Source organism: Miniopterus schreibersii (genome assembly GCF_964146895.1).
Source record: "Miniopterus schreibersii genome assembly, chromosome: 13".
Lineage (NCBI taxonomy): Eukaryota > Metazoa > Chordata > Mammalia > Chiroptera > Miniopteridae > Miniopterus > Miniopterus schreibersii.
In genome coordinates, this window is record NC_138113.1 from 289,461 (window position 1) to 303,764 (window position 14,304).

Consider the following 14,304-nt stretch of genomic DNA (forward strand, 5'->3'; position numbering starts at 1 on the left):
AGGAAGGGGGAACAATAGTAGTGGATTTCATCCAGGACTCCTGTGCAGTTTGTGAATGTGAGGCCATTTGCTCGCTTCAGGCACCCCCGGGACCCCAGGAGGAGACGGGCAGAAAGGGTTCCCATCACGGCGCTGTTGACGCGGCAGAAAGTGAGAGAGAAGCTAAAGGGTCATCCTTTACTTACCTGGAAACTAGACTAGTGAGATGATGGAATTCTGTGAAGCACTGAGGTAACGCACTAAGCTCAACGTCATCGAAATCAACCTCAGAAACAGCAAGGTGGACGGACGTGTTGGAAACGATTTCTATGCAAAATACCATTCCCAGGACTCGCGCACACACCCTGCATATTTGCAAGAATATGCGTCTGCACTGGAGATGCACAGATGATTTTCCATAGGAAAAGAAATCAGTCAGAAATTCAGACTTCTCAGAATTCATATAATTTATACATTTCCAACGCACTTATTGAAAAGGGAAAGTATTAGATGGGAAGCCAGCCTCATCATTGTTTTTATCACGGCAAACGTTGGAGAGAATCGCACAACGTTGCTCCAATATTTCTATCCATCCCTCTTCAGCCCATGAAAAAATAAGTATATTTGTGTTTGGAAACTAATTTTCTCAGAGGCTCGGTGCACTTATATAACTGGAAATAAGGTTTGCGGACTTGGTTATGAGTCCAGGCCAAATGTATTCATGGTTTATTTCTATTTGGAGCCCACTCTAAAACCTCAGGTGCATATTTGAATATCCCCGAGCCCAGTGGGTATTTTTAATATCTCCTCCAACAGTCTTACGCCGGTAAGGATACAGTGACACATCAGTTATGAGTTCATTAATTCATTCTCAAAAACATGTGACACACATGTGTCAAGCGCCTAACTTGTGAAGGACATTTTCCTGAGTGGGTCACAGACCGTGTGCATCTGTCCGCCGGGGTAGGTGGTAATTTCAGGTGAGAGATCCACACCGCTCAGCTCCGGGGGACCCAGCGGTCTCCTGTGGTCACATCTCCACCACCAACAAGGCATCTGGACACTGGTTAGCAATCAACCAATTCTTGTTGAATGTGTGACTGATTGAAAAAAATATTGAAAATTACAAGTGGTAAAAGACATAAGTATCTACACACAGTTTTGGGAATTCACTGACCACTGCCAGCATCCATTCTGGGGCCAGGACCTTAGTTGCATCACCCCATCCTTTATAGCATGACAATGTCATTTTTCCAAAAAAGTCTCAAAAAGAGCATTCATTTCAACTCTTTAGCATATAAATACCCACAAATTTCCAAAACAATATTAATCCACTTGTATTTGAAATAATTCAAATTCATTATCTAAAGAGTGAGGGGAAAGTGAGTGACACCTGCCCTTCTGCATAGTTCATGTGAGTTTTAGATATAATTCCTCTAGTTCATATCAGATTCAGAAAATTAGGAGTGTGGTAAATGATCATAAATAATGTTATTTTTCTTAAATAATTAATAGGTGTTTTTACTCTGTAGTGAATTTCCACAGTTTAGACAACACAGAGAAATTATGTGAGATTCAAACATACTCCTTTTGAAGCAAATACCATTTTTAAATCACGACGAGTTTTGGGCTTGTAGCTATGATGGAGAAACCTGCGTTAGGCCATCCGTCTGAACAGGAGCAAGTGTACAAGCTGGAAATAACACAATACACTTTGAACTTGCAGGGAGAAGATGCTGGAGGGAGGGGAACCCTGAGGTGAGCCTTCTCCACACTTTTGGTCAAGGAACCTGCTGCCCTTTTACGGACAGCGGATACACGGGCCAGCGCCGTCTGCAGCCCCATAGATCTGGGAGTTCCCAGAGACTAGAGCGGCCCAGACTGGAGGGACCAGGCCCCGGAGAAATGACACTGCAGCAGAGGTATGGGTCCTGTGCAGGTCTCCACTTGTCTTCAGAGCCGCCTGTCGATGGTGGTGCCAGGAGGAACCTGCCAACCCAAGAGGGCAGATGGCCAAACGGTTGGGCAGGCTGTGTGGGGTGAGGTGGGGTTCACAGGAGCCTGTGTTTGGGGCCAGCTGAGCCCAAGTCCAGTAGCAGGCTCAGGTTTTGAGAGCTAATTAGAAGTAGGGGGGTGGGGGCTGATGTAAAAGGTAAGTTGAGGATAGTGGAGGAGGGAGGAGGCAGGGCTGTGGAGAGCTGAGCCCTGGAATGGACCCGCAGTGTGGCTCCCAGTGAAGGAGTAGGTACAAGCTTGCAACAATGTATAGACAAGTAAGTACAGAGATAGGATAGATACATGTATCCATTTTCCCCACAGCTCTATCTGCTAAGAGGAGCTGGAAATCACTATCTCAGCAGCAACCAGTCCATTTAGCATTTAAATTCCAGTCTCTGAATATCATTCCCCACTAAAAAGAATTGGGGCTCTTGGGACAGAAGGCGGGTTCTGAGAATGCAGTAGAAAACGTAAAATGAGCCTCGGATAGAAAGTGAGGAAGTCCTTAGAGAATGATGGGGACGGGTGAAGGACACAGGAGTCAGCTCACAGGGCTCTAATTGGCCAAATCTGGCATAATTTGAGCACCTAAATAGTAACGGAATATAACCCATCGAGTGAAATCCAGACTATGTGTTCCTACTGATATAAATGAATGCATGAATACGTAGTATAGAATGCCAAGTAACACATGGAGAAAGGTGAAATTATAAAATCATCATTTGGCAACCGTCATAGTAATGACTGATTTGCGTAACAATCACCAATGGATTATTTAAATATCCACTTATTCCTCACTATGGCAACTAGCCTCCTCTCTGAACTCTGGAGATCCGGAGATGCCTGCTGGGGTCCGTGGCTTGTCCCTCCCACACTGACTCCAGGTGGCTCTGCGTGGCCTGTAGTGTTTACACAGAGGAAGTCATGAAGGTGCCTCTGAGGCCAGGCCACACTGACGTGGCAGCCTGACCTCTCTAACTAGTGGCTCTGGGGACGCTGACCACCATGCCAGAGGACCCCACGGAGCCCTGCGGAGAGGACAGGTGAGGAAGGACTGGGGCCCAAGGAGGGCACCCAGAGCCTACTCACCCACAAGGTGGGTTAGGCACCTCGGAGGGGCCCTGGAGGCTCAGTCCCACCGCCCAGGGTGGCAGTCCTGGCGGGCAGCCCACTGCAGCCTCCTGAGACAGGGTAGCCTGAACCACAGAGGTCGGCCAATCCTGGTGCCTGATCCCAGAAACTGAGAGACAATAAATCTTACTGTTATTTTAAGGCACTGCATTTTAGGGTGACTTGTCATGTAGAATTCAATAGTTCAAATGCAAGCTTATATTAATCACTTAATAATACACTCATTAATCAGTTATGTGTTAATAAATATGTTCCCTCATTTATTGACTAGTTTTACAGTGGCCAAGCCAGTGATTAGTTACTATCAGCAGAACGGGAAGAGCTGGCACCGTGTCCGATGACACTGAGGTGCCAGCCACGGCGCCGCCTCTGTGGTGCTGCTGACCCCCATGAGGCGGCTTCGGACGACCCCAAATGGAGGGGCCGCCTCCACTCATCGAAAACGTCACGGCTGAGGCTGAAGGGCCCGAGGGGCCGTGCTGAGGGCAGGCCGTCTTTCTGAGTTGGGTCTTGAAGCCCGAGGGAGGCGGAGGAAGTCCCTTAACTGCGCCTCGGGTCCGAGATGGGCTGGCGGAGACCAGAGACCCCCTCGAGGGGCGCGGGGCGCGGGGGCGACCCGGGTCTGGAAAGGGAGGGAAATAGGTGCTTGCTTCTCTGTAGGAGGTTGGCAGCCTGTGGTTTTATTTCCCGAGATTCGCCCCCAGCTAACTTCCACTTGCATGGAAGTCGGGAGGACACACCCCCATGCTGCTGTCCCGAGAGTCCTGGGGGCGCGAAGCTGAACGGAGGGGACCGGCCCACAGCTGGCTGCGCCCGGGGATGGAGGCCGGAGAGGCCGGGCCAGCGCGTCCCCAGCGGCGGGCCCAGTAAGTTGGGGCTGACGCCCCAGGGACGCGGGGGGGGGGGGGGGACCGGAGAGAGCCGAGGCCTCTGCGCTCCTCCACCCGCAGGCCCCGGGTCCCGCGTGGGCTCCGGTGTGACGGGGCCACTCCAGGGGCGGGGGCAAAGCAGCAGCCGGGCTGGGACCGCCCGGGGTCGGGAGGGGCCGATGCGTGCCCGCTGGGACCCGGAGCACCCCCAGATCAGCTCGGCCCCGAAGAGGACCCGGAGCCGCAGCCCCTCCGCCGCGCAGCCCGCGCCCCGGCCTCCGGGCGCCCCCGCCCCGCCCTGCGCGCGGGTCCCCACCTGGGCCGCGTGGGCGGGGCTCCGGGAGGGGCGGGGCTCCGGGAGGGGGCGGGGCTCCGGGCGGGGCTGGGCTCGCGGCGGGGGGCGGGGCTCCGGTCGGTGGGCGGAGCTCTCGGGCGGTGGGCGGGGCTCGCTGCCCCCTCGGTAGCTGCCAGCCCCGCGCGAACGAGCCGGGGCCGAGAGGGGCGCGGACGCGGCGCCCGCGAGGCCCTGGGAGCTCGCGCGGGGCCCCGGTGCTGAGCTCGCCCGGCTCCGAGCGCGGGCCCCGCCGCGTGGGCGGCGATGAGCAGCAACAGACTCCCGGCCCCCGCCCCCCGCGGGCCCCCGGGCCGCCCGCTGGTGCCCGTGCGGGTGAGTGAGCCCTCCGCGCCCGGCTCCCCTGCCCGCAGACCTCCCTCCGCTCCTCTCCTCGCCTGGGGCCCCCTTTCCTCCCCGCGCCCCCTGCTCAGATCGCCCCCTCCTCACCCGGAGCCTTCCCACCTGGAGGCGCCTCAGCCCCCGCCCCCTCCTCACCTGAGCCGCCTCCTCGGCTCAAGCCCCCTGCTCACCTGGAGCCTGCTCACCTGGAGCACCCCGCCCCCACCCCGCCCCCTCCTTCCCTGAATCCCCTCCTCACCCGCCCCTCCTCCCTGGCGCCCCCTTTCCCTGTCCCTCGGAGCGGCTCCGGCAGCTCGTCTCCACAGCGACCCTGGGCGCAATGGGCACGCTCCCCTGACCGCTGCGTCTCCCATCCCCAAACTGTTTCATGTCCTGAAGGGCTGGTGTTGAAACGCAGGGCTTTGGCTTTGCAGAAGCGGGGGTCTGGTGTTCGCCCCGGTTTCTTTGTGTGCGTGGCTCCAGGGTCCTCTACGGGACGGGCGGGTTGGGGTCTCTGAGATGCCCACCTGGAGGTGCCCACCTGGAGGTGTTACCGGCGTCTTCCGGAGCCAGGAACTTGGGGCTCCTAATACCGGTTTTTGACGTCTCTTCTAGTCTCTACCCCAAACAACTCCCTCCCCTTATTTTTAATAAACCGAACTATTGATTGAGGGAGAGCAGAGATCTTGGCACAAACCTTAATGAAAAGTTCTTGGAAACGGTCAAGTTGCCACCCACAGCCCAGTGTTCCAGAAGCAGTTTGAAAATAACTGATTTTCTGGTTGCTACTAAGTAGACGGACATGGTGGCCCCTGCAAACGCAGCGAACCCCCCTTCCCACCCCCAACCACGGTGGGGTCCCTGCCCCAGACCCCAGTTCCCTGAGTGTGAACCAGGGATGCATTCAGCTGTCCGCAGTTGAACTGAGAAATGCTCAGACTTCAGCAGGTGGAGGGCTTTTAATACATTCCTGTTGTCATAATGCTCCTCAACTAGGGTATAGAGATTTTTTTCAAAATCTGTGTGCAGGTAGATGCCTCCTCCATCAATTTTACCACTCTGGATAGTACCACAAAATCGTAACATTAAATCCCATGTAAAGTCCATGCTTATTTTATAAAGTGCTTTGTAGTGTGAACCCAGCTATTGCAGGTGGTCATTGCACCTGGAGGATGTGCTGGTGGGCACTGGAAGCAGATGCCTGCGTGAGGGAGCAGAGACGCCCGAGTGACAGAATTTATAAAATGCTGCTTTGAATTTTGAAACGATGCCCTCCCATGGCCAGGAATTGTACATCGGCTTGAGGCGCTCTTGCAACAAGTCTTGTTTGTAATCACTGTGATTATAGTGGAAGAATTGCAGTGGATTTATCATTCTGCAGAATTAACCCAGCTGATGAGTTATTGGCAGTCACTTCAGTTTTTTAAAAAGATACCAACTGCAGGGCCTCCAACAAATGCTCTCCGTGTGCGGACTGCTGATTCCCGTGAGCGCCGGCTCCGGAGGGCCCAGCGGGTGGCTCTGTTTGCCAGTTTGCTGCAGGATGGTTGTGCTTCTTTGTAACAAGAGCCTTGCTTGTATGGTACGACCTGTGTGACTTGTATCCATCTGTAACGAAGTTTTGTCAGCTTTGGAGGCCGAATGTTAGAATAACAACTCAGAACATGCTAAGAGCTAGGATAACTTTGTTTTCAGAAATAATGTGCTCAGTGTGCCCCTGTTGAACTCCAGTGGGTGGGAAGGTTCAGATTCCTACTTATTTTAAATGAATCTGTTAAGTATTCTGTTCACACACCTGTCTTTAAAACACGAACAGTTGCAGCATACACTCACGGCTTAAATATCTGGTGGAAAATGGCCCTATGTGCTGACGCCCTGTGAGCCTTTCACGGCCGTTCATGTTTACTTAGGCGACTGGGGTGTGGACAGCCATGCAGGATTGTTCATTTTCTCATTAGTGACTATCCATGATATCACTGAATTTGCATAGTCATGTAATCATTTCAGTTAAGGAAGACAACTTAGTGCTCTAATTAGAAAAATGACACAAAGTTTTAAACCCATTATATTTCTAGTGATAAATATTTTTTTCCTAAAGTAAAAAAAATACGACACATTGTTTATAATGACTGCTGGTTTTAATAATGGGGATCTGGCCAAATGTAAACGTCTCGTGCAGCACAGGAGCCTCGCTTGGGCAGCTGTTTCATACCCTGTACGGCTGCCAGGTTAAGCGCCTCAGGTGCCTGTGTGCTGACCGGCCCTGTAGTCCTGGGCTGAAAGCCGCGGGTGCAGAGCCATCCCTACCATGTGTCCTGCATCTGTGTTCGATTTGTACTGAGAGCACGTTTTCTGATTTTGAATAAAAACTGCTTCAGAGGGAGGGGCTGGAAGCATTGAACGGCTTGAGGCAAAGACGTGCGGTCTCCTGTGGGAGGGTGTTGGGTCATTTTAAGTGTGTGATTGTAGTGGAGACACTCAGGTGTCTCTTACAGAGGTGACACACTGCGTGTCCATTTGTCTTATGCTTTCGGGACACGTTTCTCATCCTTGCTGACTCATCTTAGATTTCAGGGCTGGAGTTTCTGGCACTGTCTGTGACATCATAACCAAGATGTCTTTGTTTTAAAGTGGGGAACGGTCAGGAGATATATGTTCACCACTGAACATTGTAACAAGGTCCAAGATAGAAAAGTGTGCCTATTTATTGAAAATATCGGTGGTAAAGTTGCCTTGTTTCCCAAACAACATATGCCAAGCAACAGCCTTTTTTATATCCACGTGTCTGAGTAAATACGTAAATGTAGATGTGGTTTTATGTTTCATTTAATTCAGTTCCACTTCCCAAGATGTCCCATGAGACACACTGAGAGGCTGATGGGAGGGGTGGCCTTGAAGTATATTCTAGCAAAGAAACACATTCCATCAAAGACAAGAGTTACAATTGAAGACATTTAGCTGCTTTATAATTGGGATGGAAGGAGGAGATCCTGTGCTGAGTGAGACGAATAAGTGAATACTTTTTCACCCCAGTTCCCTTACCTGTTAAGTGGGTATATTGGCCCATTTCCTGAGATCTTTCCCTCTGGGTTTGCACCTGGAGCTCTGACTCACCTGGAGCTCTGACTCCACCTGGTCACCGCCTAGTCACCTGCATTCTGCCCTTGGCCTCTGTCCTTGAGACACCACAGCCCCAGTGTCCCCATCCACAGGCCTGCCTGTGCCCACCCGGGCGTGCCTCAGCCGGCCCACCTCTGCTCCTCTCTTTCGTCTCCAGGGAACGGACCTGACCCTGCCTCTCAGAGGTGCAGTGCACACAGCTCCCGTTGAACCTTCTCTGCTTTTCCCACTTGTATCCTGGTCTCCTCACCCTCCTCTGTGGTTTACATGGTCACCGTCCGCCCTGGCCCCGGGCTGGGCCTTCAGCCACTCAACTCCGACGTCTGTGTCTGTGTCCTCCTTGGCAGTTGCGCTCACATTTCCAAAATCAGCGTCATAACCTCAATCCCGAAACCCAGTTTTCCTTCCTTCCGTGTTTGTCTGTCAGAGAACAGGTGTCACCCACACGGCTCGTGCCGTCCCCCAGATCCGGCTGCCTCAAACCCTGAGGACTGGCATTCCTTCCCTCGCCCAGAATTGTTAAAGCAGGTGGTGGTAGCTTACCTGTCAGCACAGGCAGTGCCTGGGAGCATCAGGCACCTGAAGTGAGTTCTGGATGAGCTGAAAGGGGGCCCCGCAGGGCTCCTGCCTGTGTCCCTGGCCCGCACCTGCTTGCTGAGTGTTCATGGGTGTGGAGGCCGGACCCAGGTCAGGGGAACCTGGACACCTCGGGTGGCCGGGGAAGCGGCATTCCCTGCCTCCTTTTTTACCTGAAGAAGGCACAGTGCGGGTCCTGAAGGTCACTTTGAATTTTTGATCCCAATGCCCTGAGAAACTCGCTATTTAGTTAGAACCTACAGGAATTTTTTTGAGATGAAACAAGGAAGGTTAAAAAAAGCCTTTGGGGGGAAAATGCATGAGAATTTCATAGAAAATGTATTTGCATTTTAAACTGGTGTGCACCTTTCGTTAGTGACCAATTGGCTACTACATATTGTCATTCAGAGTCTAGATCTGGATAGATTTTGGATTATTTTCAGTGAACACTAGGCATCACTTTTCCCGGGTCCACCTGACGCTGCTGTGAGGCTCAGGAGAATGGCTTATCCCTTCTATTTCTGTGCTGGATCCTAAGCCTGCCTGCTCCCGACCCAGCCCCTCCCCAGGCCTCACAGCCACCCCTGCCCCAGGGCCATCCCTCCCCCCAGGCCTCCCACCACCCCTGCCCAGGGCCACCTCTGCCCCAGGACCACTTGTGCCCCATGGGCACCCCTGCAGCCCAGGACCCTGCGGCCTTCACCACAGCAGCCCTAACCTTCACCTTTGCCTCCTGCACTTTGTTAAAAAGTGCTGTGATTTTTCAATTAAAATTATTGGGTGAAATAGTTTCTGTTTCCTAAGGAGTCTACAGTTTTAGATCCTATAAATATTAATAATTATCTATGTTTCAGTTAAGCAAATATTAGGGTTCTTTCCTTATTTAGAGGACACTCTTAGAGGGTACCGTTGGAAACACTTAGAAAACATAAGTTGTATTTTTGCATGTAAGGAATTCAGTCTCAGAGACCTCACCTGAGGAAGGTGCTGAGCTTTGGTTCCTCTCCTGCGACAGTTTCTAGAGCAGCTGTGTCATCCCCTCTCCTGCAGGCCTAGCAGTCCCGGGCATCTTACTGACAGTTGTGTTTATTGTGAATGAATAAATCTAGCTACACCATTGACATTTTGACATCAACTCTGTTTAATTTCGATAGGCACCAAAATTCCCTTGGAATTTGGATATCATTTATCACAGCACTGAATTGTACTATTATGTACAATCAAATAGGATATTAAAATTCAGCATCATAAATGTGATCATGTTTGTTAGCATTCATTTTACTAATTTATTTTTCATGCATTTGTAGTTAAACCCCCAAGCTCCAGTAGGCAGACATTCCTCTCATACCCAGGAAGTAACTAGTTATTTATATTTTAAGCAGAATAGTTTAAACAACAAATCATATGTAAGAATTAAATTTTATTTCTAGGATGAGTGCTTTTAGTGGGCAGATATTTTATTGTGTAGTTTAAGAATTGAAGGTATGTGCCCAGTTGGCGTGGCTCAGCAGTTGAGCATCGACCTGTGAACCTGGAGGTCACAGTTCGATTCCCGGTCAGGGCACATGCCCGGGTTGTGGGCTTGATCCCCAGTAGGGGGCGTGCAGGAGGCAGCCGATCAATGACTCTCTCATCACTGATGTTTCTCTCTCCCTTCCTCTCCCTTCCTCTCTCTGAAATCAATACAAACATTTTTTTTTTTTAAAAAGAATTGAAGGTATGTAATTCTTTTTAAAAAAAAAAGAATTGAAGGTAACAAGGAGGAAGTTCTATTTCTGGATTTTCTTTTGAGAATTTTATATTGATGATTAGCTATTTTGGGTTTGAATAAAATTGTATCTTTATATTTTTATAATAGGTACACTTTAATATCCATTTTACAAATCAGATAACTGTTCATGGTAAAAGAATTTATTCTATATCTCATCTCTGTCCTGTTGAATATTACCCTTCATGATTTCCCTTCAGTTAATTATACTTCACCCAATGGCTCCATCCATTAGCTATGGGCTGTGCTGTTGGGGTGCCCCTGGCTGAGGGTGTCCTGCTGTAGTGCCTCTGGGAGGGCACCGCCTTCCCTGTGGGGTGGGGTGAAGGGCGGTGCTGGATAGATCATCGTACCTGGGCAAGGGGTGGGGAGGGACAGCAGGGCACCTGGGTAAAGTACAGGTCATGGTAACGGGACAAACAAAGACTCTGCCGAGCTCAACAGGAAGCAAAACATCCCATTTTCCATTCTCAAACCCAGGTCTTCAGCCTGCAAGTCCAGAGAGTGTTTTATCCTGCAGAGTGGAGATTTTATTATCAGAACTGTGAGGATTGACAGGAGCCATTGCTCCCTTCACGGGAGGTTTTCAGCACAAAGGAGATGTCGTGGGCACACAGCTTGCCGGTAGCTTTTCTGAGCAGAAGTACATTATAGTCGTTTTCCTACCGAGAGATCTGTTGTTCATTTTTTCTGAAAGCAGGCACCTCAATTTGTGAAGATACAAAATCCAATCATCAAGTGTTGCCAGAGAACCAGATACTGTATCTAAATCACACTCACGCTTAGACAGCCTGGTCTCTGCAGAAAGACCTCTCTCCTGAAGCGAAGAGGCCCAGCTCCCCAGGAATAGCTGCCTTTTCCTCATTACTATGTATCAGGTTTCACTAAATAAATTCTACCGGGACATGTGTGCCTGCTCTCATTGCACAGAGACACTGGTTGGGTGTTATTTCTCTCTTTTTTGGGGCAAATGTGGAAACTGGCGAGAAAGCGTTTCATTCTAGAGAAACTTCTGTAATTAAGATCTTTCTTCTTTCTTCTGAAATAAAACCATCTGTGTGAGCTGGTGGATGTGCCTTTTTTGCACAGAGTTCATTTCTAGGAAGTAGGAAACCAGGCTCTGGACTTGAGACCTGGGCAGGGCAGGTAACCTTTGCCCACCTGTCCCGGAATCGAGCTCCAGCTCTCGCAGTGCTGGTCCACGCCCAGACGGGCACCCACCAGCCCCAAAGCACTGCCAGCCAGGGCTGTTGTTTGATGTCAGAGGATACCTGTAGAATGGTTTGATTTTGAGAGAGAAGCTGACTTCCCGTGGCTGGTCTCTCAGAACTTCAGTGGGGAAGGCGGCTTCTCCACGGCTGAGGTTATAGGAACGCTTGACCCCGGCTGGGTCGGCGGTCCTTCTCTGTGGGACCCCCCTCAGCAGCCCAGGTGTTGCTGTTTGTCATGAATCCTCATAACTACTTACCTTAATTTTCTCATGAGAGTTATAAATACTGAGGTGGGCAAGTATTATCACCGCTTCCTAGATGGGGAGGGAAAATAGATGAAGGAAAGTGTTGTGTTCAGACGCCCAACCAGTACATTCTTTTCTGAGATGCAAAGCTCAGAAGAGGAGAGAGAAAGAGGAGAAGTGCCTTTTATTTATCTGTTTTTATTGTTTCTGGGTGTGTATGTTATATAGTATATATCTCGTGTAAAATAGACATAAGATATTGCTCCGCAAAAAACAGTAAAAATGTGTATGTGGGGGACATGGACATTGGGATTACAGAATTTCATATTTGCCACGTGTCCCTCTTCCTCCCAGCCCTGGGGTGGGGCCTGGGGTGAGTGGGGGACATTTGCACTCCCACCTGGCAGCCCCTCTGGGACCTGCAGCTGCTCCCCTCCCGGCTCTCACAGGGCTGTTTTGGGTGGAGGGATGAAGGTAATTACCCTTCGATCAAGAGGAAATGTCACATGGGATCCAGCTTCTTTTTTTGTTTTGAATGTTTGTAAAGATGGCCCTTTACCTGAGTTGACCTACACTCATCAGCAGATGGTGCAAATTTGAACAGTTAACTAGTTTTCTGCAGGAAGCCAGCACGTAGCACGTGTTGTGGCAGATCCCAGGCCGGTGGAGAAAGGCAGGGCGATGTCCGAGGGCTTGGGGTGAGGTGGGGAGGAACCTCAGGCTGAGGGGTTTTAAGTAGCCTGTACACTCTGACAACCTGTCCGGAAGATTGTTGATTAGCCTGTGGGATGCTTTTCCTTCCTCAAATGGCGCGTTTGCTCTCAGTGAAGACAGAACGTGTCACTATTCTAATTACAGCACAGATCGTGTTGTTTGAAGATGTCCCTGGCATTCCTGAGAGACGAAACATGCTGGGGAAACCAGGATGCACAGCACTTTCGGGGTGCATGTCTAGGAGCAAAGTTTACAGATTTCCCCAGAATACAATAGCTTTTCCCTCACTGATACCTTTAAATTAAAATTGAAACATTACTTTGTAGCTGCTCCATTAATGAGTGATGCATTATATTATTGTAACATATATTTAACAAATAGTTATCTGACACGTTTTTGAAATGTGCTTAACCTTGTGGCAGGTGCTTCGGCAAATGCTCAAGTTATAGCACATATGGTCTGTGCCCCTGGGGATCACAGCTGCCTGGCAGAGGGAGCGTGTCTGAGATGGCAGCGGGTGACAGGGATGGGACGATGCCATGCTCGGGTGGAAGGGAGCAGAGGAGCTGTGGCAACTGAGAGGTGGTCGGGACCTCGGTGGGGTGCAGGGCTGTCTGACAAGGGAGGGCAAACGGGAGGACTGGCGGGGGCCCCTCAGCTGTCTTCACAAAGCCCCGTCTCTGAGCCTTGTTTGGGGGGTGTTCGGGCTGCAGTGGGTATCCCCCCCCCCCAGCACCACTTTACCATCTAATTCACTCCCTGTGTCATCCTGCAAGGGATGAAACTACCTAACTTTGCATATCAGTAAACAGTGGCGAGAGAAGTGAGGTCGATTGTCCAAACGGGTGCAGCCAGCACGTGACAGAACTGGATTAATTTGGTTGTCATCGAGGCTTTTTCTATGACATCACTCTGCTCTCTATAGACACTTTGTTTTTCACATATTATAAAAGTAATTGAAACCTCACGGTGTCCGTTAGGCCGTGTACAGAATGAATGCCGTCTGTTGGGGGTGGTCCACATGATCTTTACTGCTGGAGAGGCCGAGGAGACCAAGGTCAAGGGACAGCGTCGGAAATTTGGACTCTGTTGCGGAGAACCATGTAAGGTGCCCCCGCTGTGTGGCTAAAACTGGACTGAACAAAAAACTGGTCCTCTTGCCCCTCGTCCTGTGTGGGCTAGGCCTTGGTTCACTGGAACTCCCCCTGCTCTGTGCGGTTTCATAGCTTTTTATTAAGTTTCTCTCAGTAGATGATATTCTTTCTTTAACTCACACGTGTCAACAGTTCAGTGAGGAAAATGTGCTTATTTCCGAATAAACAGGGGACCCCTCCAGGGAAGCATGTTAAGAGCACCCTGGGCTGGGCCTGCACTGCGCCCGCTCCTCCCATCGGCTGGCGTTGTACCTGTTTAATGAGGTTTAACCCTGGGCTTGACTAGTGGCAGCCCCAACGTGCTTTTCTTGACCTTTTTCCTGAAAGCTGTTCTCTTTTTAAAACTTACTTTAAAAGTAAGTCCCTGGGGCAGAGACAACTTCACCTCCGAGACCACTAACTGCTGGAAATGGCACTTGGTTGGAGAGGTGGATGAGCTGAAATGAGTACTGTGTGTGAGTGTATTTTACATGTTGATGTAGATGGGTCATGACTGCACCTTTTTAAAAGTAAAAACATTTCTTGTGCTAAAGGACCAAGTACAGCATCAGCCTTGTCCCCGGCTCCCTTGGGTGACAACCCCTGGGTGTGGCCTCTCCTTCTGCTGTCCAGGGTGCTGACGCTGTGTTCCTGGGCCCCTCTGTTCATCAGCAGACCCAGGGCCCCCAGAGCACCCCACTGCCCCGATCCACAGCGGCCACAGCCCTGCCTGCGGCTGTCACCCCTCATGGCATCACGGCCCCTCACAGGATCGTCACTCAGTCAACGTCCGCCTCTGAGCATGTTTGTAAACGTCCCGGTGAATCCCGAACAGGAAGCAGGCAGCCGCCGAGCCTCGCGTTTCCCCACAGGGGCTCCCAGGCCTG

General features: G+C 50.7%; 1 protein-coding gene across 5 annotated transcripts in view; it reads left to right on the forward strand.

Annotated features, from left to right (window-relative positions):
* The first annotated feature begins 4,453 nt into the window (after positions 1 to 4,453).
* The window catches only part of SNTG2 (syntrophin gamma 2), a 47,420-nt gene continuing 37,569 nt past the window's right edge, over positions 4,454 to 14,304 (forward strand). For all 5 annotated transcript variants that reach the window (XM_081156841.1, XM_081156842.1, XM_081156843.1 and 2 more), the window contains exon 1: positions 4,454 to 4,644. In XM_081156841.1, the coding sequence (XP_081012967.1) occupies positions 4,576 to 4,644 (69 nt within the window). In that variant the 5' untranslated portion in view covers positions 4,454 to 4,575. The remainder of the gene's footprint in view (positions 4,645 to 14,304) is intronic.